At 40.9% G+C, this 14,033-nt stretch overlaps 1 protein-coding gene across 2 annotated transcripts in view; it reads left to right on the top strand.

Annotated features, from left to right (window-relative positions):
- The window catches only part of SYTL5 (synaptotagmin like 5), a gene marked incomplete at both ends in the record, with an annotated part of 121,102 nt that overhangs the window by 92,151 nt on the left and 14,918 nt on the right, over window positions 1–14,033 (top strand). The window contains 5 exons of one of the 2 annotated variants that reach the window (XM_081277015.1): window positions 668–754; window positions 2,114–2,179; window positions 6,416–6,594; window positions 9,398–9,497; window positions 11,989–12,150. In XM_081277015.1, coding sequence (XP_081133141.1) covers window positions 668–754; window positions 2,114–2,179; window positions 6,416–6,594; window positions 9,398–9,497; window positions 11,989–12,150 — 594 coding nt within the window. The remainder of the gene's footprint in view (window positions 1–667; window positions 755–2,113; window positions 2,180–6,415; window positions 6,595–9,397; window positions 9,498–11,988; window positions 12,151–14,033) is intronic. The other variant, XM_081277016.1, reaches the window with a different exon arrangement.

Here is a 14,033-nt window from a genome sequence, read left to right on the forward strand (position 1 = left end):
ATTCTAAGATCCCAGAAATAAGATTTTCAAATTTGAAGAGTAAAGTTGGAAGACTTATACTAATAGATTTCAAAATTCACTATGCAAAGATAATAGTCAGTACAGTGCAGTAATGGCATAAGCAATCACAAACCCAAAATAATAATAATAATTATTATTCTCCTCCTCCTCCTCCTCCTCCTTTTTTTTTTTTTTTTTTTTGTACTGAGCTTCATCCCCAGCCCTTTTTATTTTTTATTTTGAGACAGGGTCTCACTAAGTTACTTAGGGCCTTTCTAAGTTGCTGTGGTTGACCTTGAACTTTTGATCCTCCTGCCTCAGCCTCCTGAGTCACTGGCCCAAAATTATTTTAAAATTAATAATAAGTATGTTCCCCAAAGGGAATCTTCTTAGAGGCTGGGGAAGTAGGAATTGAACCCAAGTCTGAATGATTACAAATTTGCAAACACTATTAGAAAAGAGACCCTGTCCTCTACCTCCAGCCCCTGTCTACTTCTCCAATGCTGTAATTCAATTTGACTTGGGGGGGGGTGTCCTAGGAATGGGGTGATTTCTAGATATTTTAATCTGATTTTCAGATATTTATGAAAGAAAGTTGTGTTTCAGTTAAAACAGTTTCTAGGAAAGAAATGAATGAAACCACTGATTTTCTCTCCTCCTTTTTTAGATCTCCTTGGAAGACACTGAAGGCGTTGACTTAGCATCCTCCCAGTTTTCTGCAAACACCCACAGTCTGGCAGGTGGCCTGTCAACCGTAAGCAGTTCTCTAGCACACACAGAAATTTTCTTCTTTCTCTTGTTAATTTTCTGTGCATTTCCAAAGAAGAAATGAATGTTCTTGAGAAAATGTGTGAGACTGAATTAAAAATCATTGTAGATTCCTACTTATCCTTTGCCCACAGAGTACTATTTAGTCTAACTTTATGAGGGCTTTATCTAAGGCTCCTGGTTCCTTCCATGTTTCTTGCCCAGGCTTTAAAATCTCTTAATTCTTAGCCTTTTTAAAAAATATATTTATTTTTTAGTTTTAGGTGAACACAATATCTTTATTTTACATTTATGTGGTGCTGAGGATCGAACCCAGTGCCTTGTGCGTGCATGCTAGGTGGGCACTCTACCATTGAGCCACAACCCCAGCCCCTAATTCTTAGCCTTTTATGTTGGCACATACATATAATCCAAGTTGCTTTAGAGGCTGAGGCAGGAGAATCTCAAGTTAGAGGCCAGCCTCAGCAACTTAGCAAGATCTTGTCTCAAAATAAAAGATAAAAAGTGATGGGGATGTAGCTCAGTGGTAAAGTGACCCTGGGCTCAATCCCTAATGCCAAAACAATAAAAAAAAATCAAAAAATTCTCTTCATTCCCATTTTATAAAGTGCCTGAAGAGTTTGAAGGTTCCCAACACAAAGAAATAATGTGTTTAAGGAGATGGAAATGTAATTACCCTTATTTGATCGTTATACATCATGCTCATGTATTGAATTTTCAAACTCTACCCTGTAAATTTGTACAATTTTGTGTGGAGTTTTAAAAATCTCCATTTGCTAGTTTAGGCCCAATTAGCTCAAGCCTATAAATGATTTTAGTTCTCTGCTGGCAGATTTCCATGACACCATTCTCTCCACTCCCCAACTGTCCTCCACACCACTGTCTACAGTAAATTTGCAAAACATACCACTCAGTGCCGGGCGCAGTGGTGCACGCGTGTAATCCCAGCAGCTGGGGAGGCTAAGGCAGGGGGGTTGTGAGTTCAAAGCCAGCCTCAGCAAAAGCGAGGTGCTAAGCAACTCAGTGAGATCCTGTCTCTAAATAAAATACAAAATAGGGCTGGGGATGGGCTCAGTGGTAGAGTGTCCCTGAGTTCAATTCCCAGTACCAAACAAAACAAAACAAAACAAAAAAACCCATATACCACTCAGATGTCTCTAGTTCAGCTTCCCACTGCCTACAGAATCAAGCCCATTCTTTAGTGTTCAAAGTGTTCCTTGAGAGGAAGGTTTTAGGAGCCCCTGTGTCTTTTTTTAAAATCTGTGTGCCTGTAAGTCTTTTTCTTTGCTTCTCTGACTTCTATGCTCTAATCTCCCTTTTCTTTTGATCATTGGCTGTCTTAAAGAATGCTCACGCAGGCTCTGACAGGAAGTGGACCTACCTAAATGTACCTGATGCTGATTCAGATACTGTAAGTTTTCAAACTTTCTTTTTCCTTCTTTCCAACTGTACTTCACAAATTCCATGGTTCGGGAAACATGATTTGGTGGGCAATTCTTCCAGCATATATCTTTTTCTGATTTGTTAACCAGAGATTCTCTTTTGAAAAGATGAATGAGGTTAGGAGAACTCAAGTATTCCAACTAATTCAACATTAGAATCTGGGTGCTAGTCAAAAGACACCATGCAAACCTCCAAGCCAGTATTGGTGGTGCATGCATGTATACTAGTGACTAAGGAGGCTGAGGCAGGAGAATCACACATTCGAGGCCAGCCTGGACAATTTACTGAGGACCTAAGCAACTTAGCAAGACCCTGTCTCAAAATAAAAATAAGAAAGGCTGGGAGCCAGGCTCTGTGTCACATGCCTGTAATCCCAGCGGATTGGGAAGCTGAGACAGGAAGATCATGAGTTTGAATCCAGCCTCAGCAATTTAGCGAGGCCCTAAGCAACTCAGTGAGACCCTGTCTCTAAATAAACTACAAAATAGGGCTGGGGATGTGGCTCAGTGGTCAAGTGCCCCTGAGTTCAATTTCCAGTACCAAAGAAAAAAAAAAAGAAGGGCTAGGGATGTAGCTCAGTGGTAGCATACTCCTAGGTTGAACCCCCAGTATCATAAAAAAAAAGACACAATCTATAATGACTCATCATTAACAAGATCTTTGGAGTGAACATCTTTATAGTCACAGCTGGGGCTTGCTTAAGAGCATCAAGTTTGGCTAGGAGTAAAATTGCCATACTACCTTAAATTCTCCCAAACCTCAGCATTTGTGGGTTCTTAGATTTTCTTCTATACCATGGGGATCCCCTGCTTACAGAGATTCCTCTTTGATCATGTGGCTACAGAGGGATGTGAAGACACAAGTCAGCCATACAAGGAGATAGTGAGATGTGGTAGGAGGGCCCCCAACTAGAAACCTAACCTCTCTGAATGTTTTGACACTGCCAACAATTTTTGTGAGCCAGGTGTGTGGGAATTAAGGCTTGATTGAATTGATATGAGATAATTGAGGCTTTTTTTTTTTTTTTTTTTTGGTGGTGCTGTTGCTGAAAGCTCGAGCTTGGTCCTTGTCCCCAAAGTCAATCCAGTTAAGAGGACATGGTTTTGAGAAAAAGGAAAAAGAAGTTTTATTGCTTTGCTAGCAAATGAGAGGCACAGAGGACTCCCAGGTCATGGTTTTGCCCTCTAGGGAAAACAGCTAGCTTTTTCTTAATGTGATATTGGGAATTGAACACAGGGCCTACATGCGTGCTGAGCAAGCACTCTACCAACTGAGCTATACCCCCAGCCCTAGCACAGCCCTTTTAAAGAAGCTATTTAAAGGCTGCTTTCCAGGTATATCCTGATAGTTTGATGAAATTCACTTGTTAATTTGACATCTCCTTCTCCTGAAGGACTGATATCTCAAGGTAATCTTGTTCCCTGTCCCCAGGTTAGGGAGGGGGAGAAGGAGAAGTGGAAAATAAAAACACATCCTTTTTAAAATAAGCAGCAAGGGCTATATTCAAAAGGTGATGTGATCCCTGTTACAGTGCTGGGGATGGAACCTACAGCCTTGTGTACGCTAGGCATAGCACTCTACCACTGAACCACATCCCCAGCCTCTTGAGGCTTATTCTTGAAGCCCTTGCTACTCAAAGCCTGGTCCGTGGACCAGTTTATATAAACTGGGATAGACTCCAAAACCTTTTCAGTTCACAAAGCCTCTAAGAGTCTGGATAATTCTTTTATGGCTCTCCTAGACCAAAAGCAACAACTGACTAGTCAATTTATTAAGTCATTAGATCTAAACAACTTAATAATCACTTGGGCACGAACAATAACCGTTTGAAAAAATAATGGAGGTCAATAGAAGGCAAAATAATATCTTGGCTCCATTCTTAAGTAGCCGCAATTACTTACTGATTAGGACATATGTGTCTGCTGAGCCTCACATGGTTTCTCAAATCTTGGAATCTGATTAGACATCATCACTTTCATTTCCTGTTCCACATTTTTATGAAATATTTGCTTTGTGTTGCAGAAACTGCCAAAAGTTCAACTTCACGTAGCCATTGAAAAAAAGTATTATGATTTAACGGTGACACTGGAAACTACTAGTTAGTATATTGTGTGGTGCCTGATAGATGATGCTGTGTTTTCTTTAAAATATTTTCTGATGCTCCTGTGAACTTGCTGTTGTGTTCTAGGGTACTTACTGTTTGGGAACTTTGGATCTACGTGTTTGTTGGAAAAGCATTATCTCAGACCCCCACCCAGACTGCATCATTAGTCAAAATCTTCATTTTTAAAAGATCCTCAGGTGCCAGAACAGTGGCACATGCCTGTAATTCCAGCAGCTCCAGAGGCTGAGTCAGTAGGATTGCAAGTTCAAGGTTAACCTCTGAAATTTAGCATGGCCCTAGACAACTTAGCCAGACCCTGTCTAAAAATGTTTTTTTAAAAAATAAAATAAAAGGAACTGGAGGGTGTTAGTAGTTAAGAACCCCGGGGTTCAATCTCAGTCCAAAAAAAAAAAAAAGTCCCCAGGTGATTTATATCAATGAAAGTTTGAAAAGCACTGCTGAAAGCCACCTACTATGCATGTACATTTTGTCGCTTTGTTTTAGGAATGAGAAAGACAAATTTGGTTACTCTCTCTCTCTTTAAGCTGTAGTTTCCAAATAATTTCAGAATTCTTGATTTGCTTTTGCCCTTGTCTTAAGCTTAGAAGAGAGACAGGAGCAATGTCACAAACATACTATTGTTTGAATAGCTCTACTCTAAGTGATTGAAGGAACACAATGGCTTTTGTAACAGTCTCTCTCTCTCTCTCTCTCTCTCTCTCTCTCTCTCTCTCTCTCTCTCTCTCTCACACACACACACACACACACACACACACGTAGAAAACCTAAACTCTCTTTGCATTTACCATAGTCTTCAGTGGTTTGCAGAAGAGGGTTTACGAAAACTACTGGATCATTCCATCATTCATGAAAGCCTTCTATGGTATTCATGCATGTTACTGGTCTATGTGAAAGTCTTGTTAATGTTACTGGCAGCCAAGCCAAGGAATCTACTAGATAGATTGCAGCTGGTGAGATTTCAGTTGCCCACCAGCATGAGAAAAAAGCAAAGGACCCCAAAGGAGAAAACAAATTTAGTGTCTTTAGCTAAAACTGGAGAGAAGCAGCTGCATGGTTTCTTTCTCTGCAGGTCCTATAGAAGCAGTTACAGTTTAACAAAACAAAAGCCAGGAAATACACATATATAGATTTAGCTGGCTTGTGTTAGCCAGAAAACAAGTCACAGTTTGGGCTTCACTGGCATCTGGAGGGTGGGGGACCCCAGGTGGGGTGGGGTGGGGATTTCTCAATTTCCATTCTCAGCACGAGGAGGTTTGGAAGCTAAAACAATTAAGATCTTTTCATTCCGAAAGGGTCTTCATTTCATTACAAAGATATAGTTTTTGCTTCTAGCACTAAAGGATAATTTTGTTGCATGTAATTAAAAATAGGCCTCATGTCATTAGTGTCAAAAGCCTCGTTTATTCTGGAAGATTTGGACCTTTGGGGAATTTTTTATTTTATTATTTGGTAGGGCTATGATTTTATTGGTTAGTGTTATAGTTTGTGGATTGCTATTTTACAGAGAATTACAAAGCCACTTCCTACATAGCCACAGAGTAACTTGAGGAATCAAAGCAGATATCAGTGCATGAGTTCCTGCCCTTGCTAAAGCTAAAGTTCCTGCCCTGGCTCCCCGAAACTGAATGCATGATCCTTGTTGAATGTCAGAGAAAGAAGTTTTGCTAGTACTGCGTATGAGATGAGCTTTTCTTTGTCCTGCTCAGTGTATTCCAGACTTTGAAGCACATTGAACTTGAGTCTGCCAGTAAAAATGCAGAAAGTTGCAGCAATGTAGAGGGGAGGGGGCATTCACAATTCCTCATGAATAAGCAAAAGGTCTAGCTAACTGGGGAAAGGCAGTGCTTCCCCTCTGAGCAAGTTTCCTGCCTTCCTTATGAATGGTACAAGATCTGTTGCCTATCTTGCTCTGGGATTTTCTCCACCAGCAAAACAAGCTGCTGGCTTTCTTCCCTCACCGCCCGCTCCCCTTCTCTGTTCCTTGTAAAGAACAGGAATGGTAATCCATGAAGGGGGTGGATTCTGTGAAGAGATTCTTACAATAACACTAGGTGCCTTCTTTCCTTTTATTTTTTCCAGACCAGCCTTAACAGCATGATGAGTGTTTACAGTGAAACAGGAGACTATGGCAACGTGAAGGTCAGTGGCGAGATCCTTCTGCACATCAGCTACTGCTACAAAACTGGCGGGCTCTACATTTATGTCAAGAATTGCAGAAATCTGGCCATAGGAGATGAAAAGAAACAGAGGACAGATGCGTAAGCACATAGCATGTTCCTCAGACCATGCCAAGTACCACCTACTTTGTGTGTATGTGTGTTTCTGTTTCCAAAGAGCCTAAGTGTTCCTCTGGATTCAGAGCATGCTCAGAGACCTTCCTCCCATACATGCTTCTAAATGTTGTCTGAAGTACACATATAATGGTCACATCCTTGGTTACCTCATTTTTTGGGGGGGGGGCTACTGAGGATTGAACCCAGGGGTGCCTATCCACTGAACCACATCCCCAGCCCGTTTTTATTTTTTTGTTTGTTTGTTTATTTTTTTAGAGAGAGAGAGAGAGAGAGAGAGAGAGAGAGAGAGAGAATTTTTTAATATTTATTTTTTAGTTCTCGGCGGACACAACATCTTTGTTGGTATGTGGTGCTGAGGATCGAACCCGGGCCGCACGCATGCCAGGCGAGCGCGCTACCGCTTGAGCCACATCCCCAGCCCCCCAGCCCTTTTTTATATATATTTTTTAGAGACAGGGTTTCACTGAGTTGCTAAGTGCCTCACTAACTTGCTGAGGCTGGCTTTGAACTCCCCATTCTTCTGCTTCAGCCTCCTGAGCTGCTGGGATTACAGATGTGCGCCACGGGTCCCAGCTGGTTACCTTATTTTTAAGAGGCCATTACTCAACATAATTCAGCAGTGACAAATTTGTATTTTGCACAGAGATCACTCTTTGAGGTAGAAGCCCGAAATGTTGGCATACCCAGGATGTACAAGAGTATCCTCTTGATTTTTGTTCTGGGAAAACTTCCAGACATAATTACCAAGCTGTTACCCAATTTAACAACTCAGAAGGGCAATTAGTGAGGCTCTGGGGATCCTAGGGATCAGCCTGAGTGGTCCAATATAAAGCATGACATGTTGGAGGGGAGCTCGATGTAAAGATGAGTCAGGGGTCCCCATGACAACTGCCAGGTTCATTGATTCACTAGAAAGGCTCACAGGAATGTACATGTAGTTATAAGCAATAAAGAGAAAAGACACGTGAAAGGGAAAGTCCTGAATAAACCAGACTCAAGCTTCCAAGGGAATCACACATGATGCTCTTAATTCTTGTGAAATGTCTACCAGGGAAGCTTCTAAGAGGCTCAGCTGGTCATGTACCAAATTTCCAGGCTCCCAGAAAGAAAACACATGTTCAGTATAAGTTATATTGTTTGTACAAACAGTTTAGGCCCAATGAGCCACATTTATCAGTTCTAAGAATGGTAGGAACCCTCCTGAAATCCATGTTCCCAAATGACATCTAAGGGCCAAACTTGCAAGCAAGCTTTTCTTTTTTTTTTTTTCTTTTTCTTTTAAGAGAGAGTGAGAGAGAGAGAGAGAATTTTTTTAATATTTTTTTTTTTTTTTTAGTTCTCGGCGGACACAACATCTTTGTTGGTGTGTGGTGCTGAGGATCAAATGGCAATCTCAGGCCTGCTATGTTAACTCTTTTTTGCATATTACATGATCTAAGCCAATAAACAACTCAATAAAACTGGTTCCAAGTATCCTAAAGTAGACAGATGATTGGATTCTGACTATACATTGGTCCATCTGCCTCCTTAACTACATTTCAGAGGGTTCCAGGACCAATATAATAATCATTTTGACTAGCATGGAAGGGGGCCATCTAAAACCCTAGCAGGAGCTGGGTTTGTGACTCAGCAAAGACTGCTTGCTAAGCATGCGTGAAGCCTCGGATTTAAAACCCAGCAGCACAGAAAATAAACAAATAAAATATAAAACCCCAGCAGATATACTTTAGAACCCTGGCAGCAACTCACGCATTTCTATGTCTACTATGACGCCCCTGCCACAAAAAAATAGTTCAAGCCAAGGTGTTTGGTACAATTGCTCTTATGACTTCTGGTTGTTGTTTTCTGTTTCTCCTTTTTCACTATTTTCTTTCATCACTCATTACCATTGACCCCTACTCCCCAACATCAGAAGGCAGGATGAAGAATAGAGAGGCCTATACCCTAGAAAATTTGTGAGAATACTGATAATGAAAACAGATTACATTTATTGAGTGGTCCAATATGTCTTCTCCTTGCAGGTATCAACTAATTTAATCCTCACAATGCCATGAGTTACATACTGTTATCATCCCAGTTTTATTTTATTTATTTATGGTACTGGGGATTGAACCCAGGGCCTTGTGCATGCAAGGGAAGCACTCTACCAACTGAGCTATAGCCCCAGCCCCTCATCCCAGTTTTACACTAGAAGAAACTGAGACCCAGTGAAGCATGGGTGATCCAAAATCAGTGGGTCTAACTCCAGAATCTGCCATCTTTACCACTAGAATTTACTTCTTCTCTTTTTTCAAGGGCCCAGAGTTATTTTTGTTTGTCTTTTTGGTACCAGGGACTGAACCCTGGAGTGTTTAAACACTGAGCCACATCCCTAGCCATTTTTGTTGTTGTTGTTCAGAGACAGGGTGTCTCTGAGTTGCTTAGGGCCTCCCTAAGTTGCTGAGGCTGGCTTTGAACTTGTGATCCTCCTGCCTCACCCTCCTTAGCTACTGGGATTACAGGTGTGGACCACTGTGCCCGGCTGCCCAGAGTTGTCTGTTTGTTTCTTTTTGTTTTGTTTGACAGTACTGGGGACTGAACCAGGGCCTCAAACATCCCCAGTCCAATCAGAGTTATATTTTAAGGTGTCTTGATATATATACTACATTCTCTTTCCTTCTGTCTCTTATACTTACTGACCTATTGCCCTTTATTCACTGAAGTCTCTGAGCATTTCTTACAAAATAGGTGTTTCCAAATGATTACTTTCATCCTTTATTATCCGCAGTTATGTCAAGTCATACCTTCTTCCTGATAAGTCCCGGAACAATAAGCGCAAGACCAAAATCAGAACAGGCACCAATCCAGAATTCAATGAAATACTAAAGGTAAGTAAATATTCTCATAGTAAACTCATGTGATATCGATCACAACCTCATTAGTTTAATTTGCATTCAAAACTTATGTATGTTTTAGAAAATTGGAATTGGAATAAGTGATTGTAATACCCTGGCTTTCCTAACAGGTTTTTTTTTTTTGGGGGGGGGGGCGGGGACCAGGGATTGAACTCAGGGGCACTCAACCACTGAGCCACATCCCCAGCCCTTTTTTTGTATTTTGTTTAGAGACAGGGTCTCACTGAGTTGCTTAGCACCTCACTAAATTGCTGAGATTGGCTTCAAACTCATAATCCTCCTGTCTCAGCCTCCCGAGGTGCTGGGATTACAGGTGTGTGCCACTGCACCCAGCTTCCTAACAGTTTTTGGAAAAGAAAAAAATGTAAATCACTTTTAATTTGTTTATTTCTCTGCTGCTGCTAAAGTTGCACCTTCAGTAGACTTGATTCCACAGAATTACATCTGAACATCAGTCCCATCTTGTCACAAAGTACATTTTACCCTTGGGAAAACTGCTTTTTCAGATACCCTTCCAAATGAAGTTTGTCACAATTTTGACCCTTATTTAGTAGGTCACTTTGTACACATCCATTATTCTGCTAACAGCATGGATATGTTTTGTTTCTTGTTAGGGTTTCAGAATTTGGGTAAATTTAGGTGTGTGGTTAATGACTGGTAGAGATGCAGAGTGAGTGAGATTGAAGTAATGTCAGAGAAAGTGGTCTAGATAAAATATGACCCAGGTCCTAATCCTAAAGATATTTCTATTTCTAATGGACTTCCATACAACAACCCCTTCTTTCACTCTGGGCCAATCTTACCTGGTAAGAAATATTTTGTGAGAATAAAATGTACATAAAAGTTGCCAGGTATAGTAGTGCATGCCTATAGTCCCTGAGACTCACGAGGCTGAGGCAGGAGGATCGTGAGTTCAAAGCCAGCCTCACCAACTTAGCGAAGCCCTAAGTAATTTAGTAAGACTCTGTCTCAAAATAAAAAGGGCTAGAGATGTGGCTCAGTGGTTTAGCGCCCCTTAGTCCAATCCCCAGTGCAAAAAAGAAAAAAGAAAGGTAGAAGATATTGCCAATCCCAGGAAAATGTATGGACTTGTACTCAGAATGATGGTGTCAGAAAGCCAATATCTGAGGAAGTTGGTGATGGCAAAAAGCCATGAGCCTACATGGTTCAGTGAAGGCATGTTTGGAAATAGGAGCCAATATCAAGACAGACCAGTGGCCATAACAAGGTCACAAAGACAAGGCTAAACATAGTGGCAGAATAAATTCAGGAAGCAGGGAGCCAAAGTTTATCATGTCAGTATCATGTCAGGACAGAAATTGACACAAATCCAAGATCAGAAATCAGTCTGTTTTGCTGAGCTCAGTAGTGCATGCCTGCAATCCCAGCAACTCAAAAGGGTGAGGCAGGAGGATCACAAGTTCGAGGCCAGCCTCAGCAACCTAGCAAGGCCCTAAGGAACTTAGCAAGGCCCTGTCTCCAAATGAAAAGGGCTGGGAATATAGTTCAGTGATAAAGTGAGCACCCTAGGTTTAATCCCCAGTACACACACACACACACACACACAGAGAGAGAGAGAGAGAGAGAGAGAGAGAGAGAGAGAGAGAGATCAGTCTGAAGTGTGGCCCAGATGGTGATTTCATGGAATGAGCAGAAGGTTGGAGGGTGTGTGGGCATGGGGCCCTCTGTATCGTTCTGCTGGAAAAGAAAGCACTGTCCCTTCTGCTCACTGTGTATTCATCTTCGTCTCTGTATTTAGACCAGGCTTTATGAAGTTTGGTGTCTAAAAGCTTCTTGTAGTCAATAAGAATGATGTCTCCCAACTTTGGGGAACTTAAGGGGTTTCATTATGAATAAATACAGCACAGAAGTTGGAGAATTGATATATTAAACCTTGAACTACAAAGTAGATGTGAGTGGCTGGGCACAGTGGTACATGCCTGTAATCCCAGTGGCTCCAGAGGCTGAGGCAGGAGGATCACAAGTTCAAAGCCAGCCTCAGCAAAAAGTGAGGCCCTAAGTAACTCAGTGAGACCCTGTCTCTAAATAAAATACAAAATAGGGCTGGGGATGTGGCTCAGTGGTCAAGTGCCCCTGAGTTCAATCTCCAGTACCCCCCACTCCTCAAAAAATGTAGATGTGAAAAAATAGGCAAATGAAAATCAGGTAAAAATTAGACAGAGGAGAAGCTTTATCACCTAATGTTTTTTAATTCCATATCTGGAGTTTATTGCTCTTCCCCCCAGATAATTTATTGATATATACTTCAGCATCAGATATGGTGCAAAATGATTTTTATGAAACAACTTCAATTGTCACAAAAACAAAGAAAGTTTTCTTTGTGTTAGTTTTGTTCATATTTCTGATGTCTGTGATCTGAAGATGATGGAAGTAAATGTCAACCTGTCCAGGAACTGGACAGAACCCTCCTTTCGGAGTGTGATATTGTAAATCTCCTTTGCAGTACACCATCAGCCATACCCAATTGGAAACGAGAACTCTGCAGCTCTCGGTCTGGCACTATGATCGATTTGGACATAACAGCTTCCTCGGAGAGGTGGAGATTCCTTTTGACTCATGGAACTTTGAAAATCCATGTGATGAGTGGTTTGTGCTTCAGCCCAAGGTAGGAAAATACTTCCAAATCACTCAAACAGTTATGCAGTCTGGCAAGTTTGAGCAAAATTAATGTCATAGGCCTCCTGAAGAATCTGAAGGCTTCCAGGTTTCCAGTGATAACCTACAAAGATTAGTTGAGCATATTTTGGAATAATATTATCATAAACATTGTAATACCATTGCTCTGAAAACTTCATCAATATAGATTGTCTGATGATGCAAGCTGTAATAACCATATATATTATTAGTTTTATTACTAAAAATTCATTCATCATTTGAGGGTCTTCATGGGTAACCATGAAGAATACATTATATGATCCTGTTAGAATGAGGAAGTCTGTCAGGTGTGATGGTGCCTGCCTGTAACCCCAGCGACTCAGGAGGCTGACACAGGAGGATGGCAAATTGGAGGCCAGCCTCAGCAATTTATCAAGACCCTGTCTCAAAATTAAAAAAAAAAATACAAAGGGCTGGAGCTGTAGCTCAATGGTAAAGTATCCCTGGGTTCAATTGCCAGTACCAAAAAAATAAAATAAAAAGAGAGAAATTTTTCATTTCACATAGGAAAAAACAAACCTATGGAGCATGATCAATCTCAAAACATTATCTCTGTTTCGCATTCTCTACAGACCATAAACAGAATAGTCTTGCGTTGGTTCAGTTGAGGAAGTGAAACAAAATATCTGGTTTACTACATTCATACTTTTGAGATTCATAACCTAGGCCTTAAGATAACTCAACAAAAACAAGCTTAGAGCTGATTTTCTAGAAACGAAGCACCAGTATAGTATGCATATTCTTTTTTAAAAATATTTTTTAGTTGTCAAGACTTTATTTATTGTTTATTTTTATGTGGTGCTGAGACTCAAACTAGTGCCTGACACATGCTAGGCAAGTGCTCTTCCATTGAGTGACAACTCCAGCCCATAGTAGGTCATATTGTAATCTAGACCAACAGATCCTTGGATTCACTCTAAGCAACTAGGGTTTCTCTACATTTATAGTAACTTTTAAGTCAAACGGAGAGTAAAAGCCAGGTATGGTGGGTGCACACCTTTAACCCCAGAGATTTAGGAGGCTGAGGATCACAAGTTGGTGGCCAGCCTTGACAACTTAGTGAGGTCCTAAGCAACTTAGCAAGACCCATCTCAAAATAAAAAATAAAAAGGGCTGGGGATGTGTCTCAGTAGTATAGCACCTCTGGGTTCAATCCCCAGTACTTAGGACAGGAGGGCAGGGAGACATAGGGGCTCTTTGAAGATTAGTTTGGAGATAAAAGCAGCATCTTTCCAGCGAATTTTCTGGAATTGATTGAAATACTTTGCTCTCTTAAGACATCTTTTGTGCCTAAGGTCACAGTTTTTCAAGGTAATGGCCTCCATATTACCATAGGGTATTTCCCTTTCTGTCATAAGCAGGAAGCTTCTCTGGGTCTCTCTGAGCTACTGAAGGTAAAAATTCTGATTGTGTTCACTGTCTGAATAAACCATCATTCCTTTGCTAGATCCCTTCAGATTTCTAATGATTCTAGGAGATTACATTCTACAACTTCCACCTGAGACTCTTTTTTAGAAATCTGGCTTCAGACTACTATAGCTTTTTTTTTCTCTTTTTTTCTTTTTTTTATTGGTTGTTCAAAACATTACAAAGCTCTTGACATATCATATTTCATACATTAGAATCAAGTGGGTTATGAACTCCCATTTTTACCCCAAATACTGATTGCAGAATCACATCGGTTACACACTCACATTTTTACATAATGCCATATTAGTAACTGTTGTATTCTGCTACCTTTCCTATCCTCTACTATCCCCCCTCCCCCTCCCCTCCCATCTTCTCTCTCTACCCCATCTACTGTAATTCATTTCTCACCTTGTTTATTTTCCC

The sequence above is a fragment of the Spermophilus citellus genome, assembly GCF_964194105.1.
Source record: "Spermophilus citellus genome assembly, chromosome: X".
Taxonomy (NCBI): domain Eukaryota; kingdom Metazoa; phylum Chordata; class Mammalia; order Rodentia; family Sciuridae; genus Spermophilus; species Spermophilus citellus.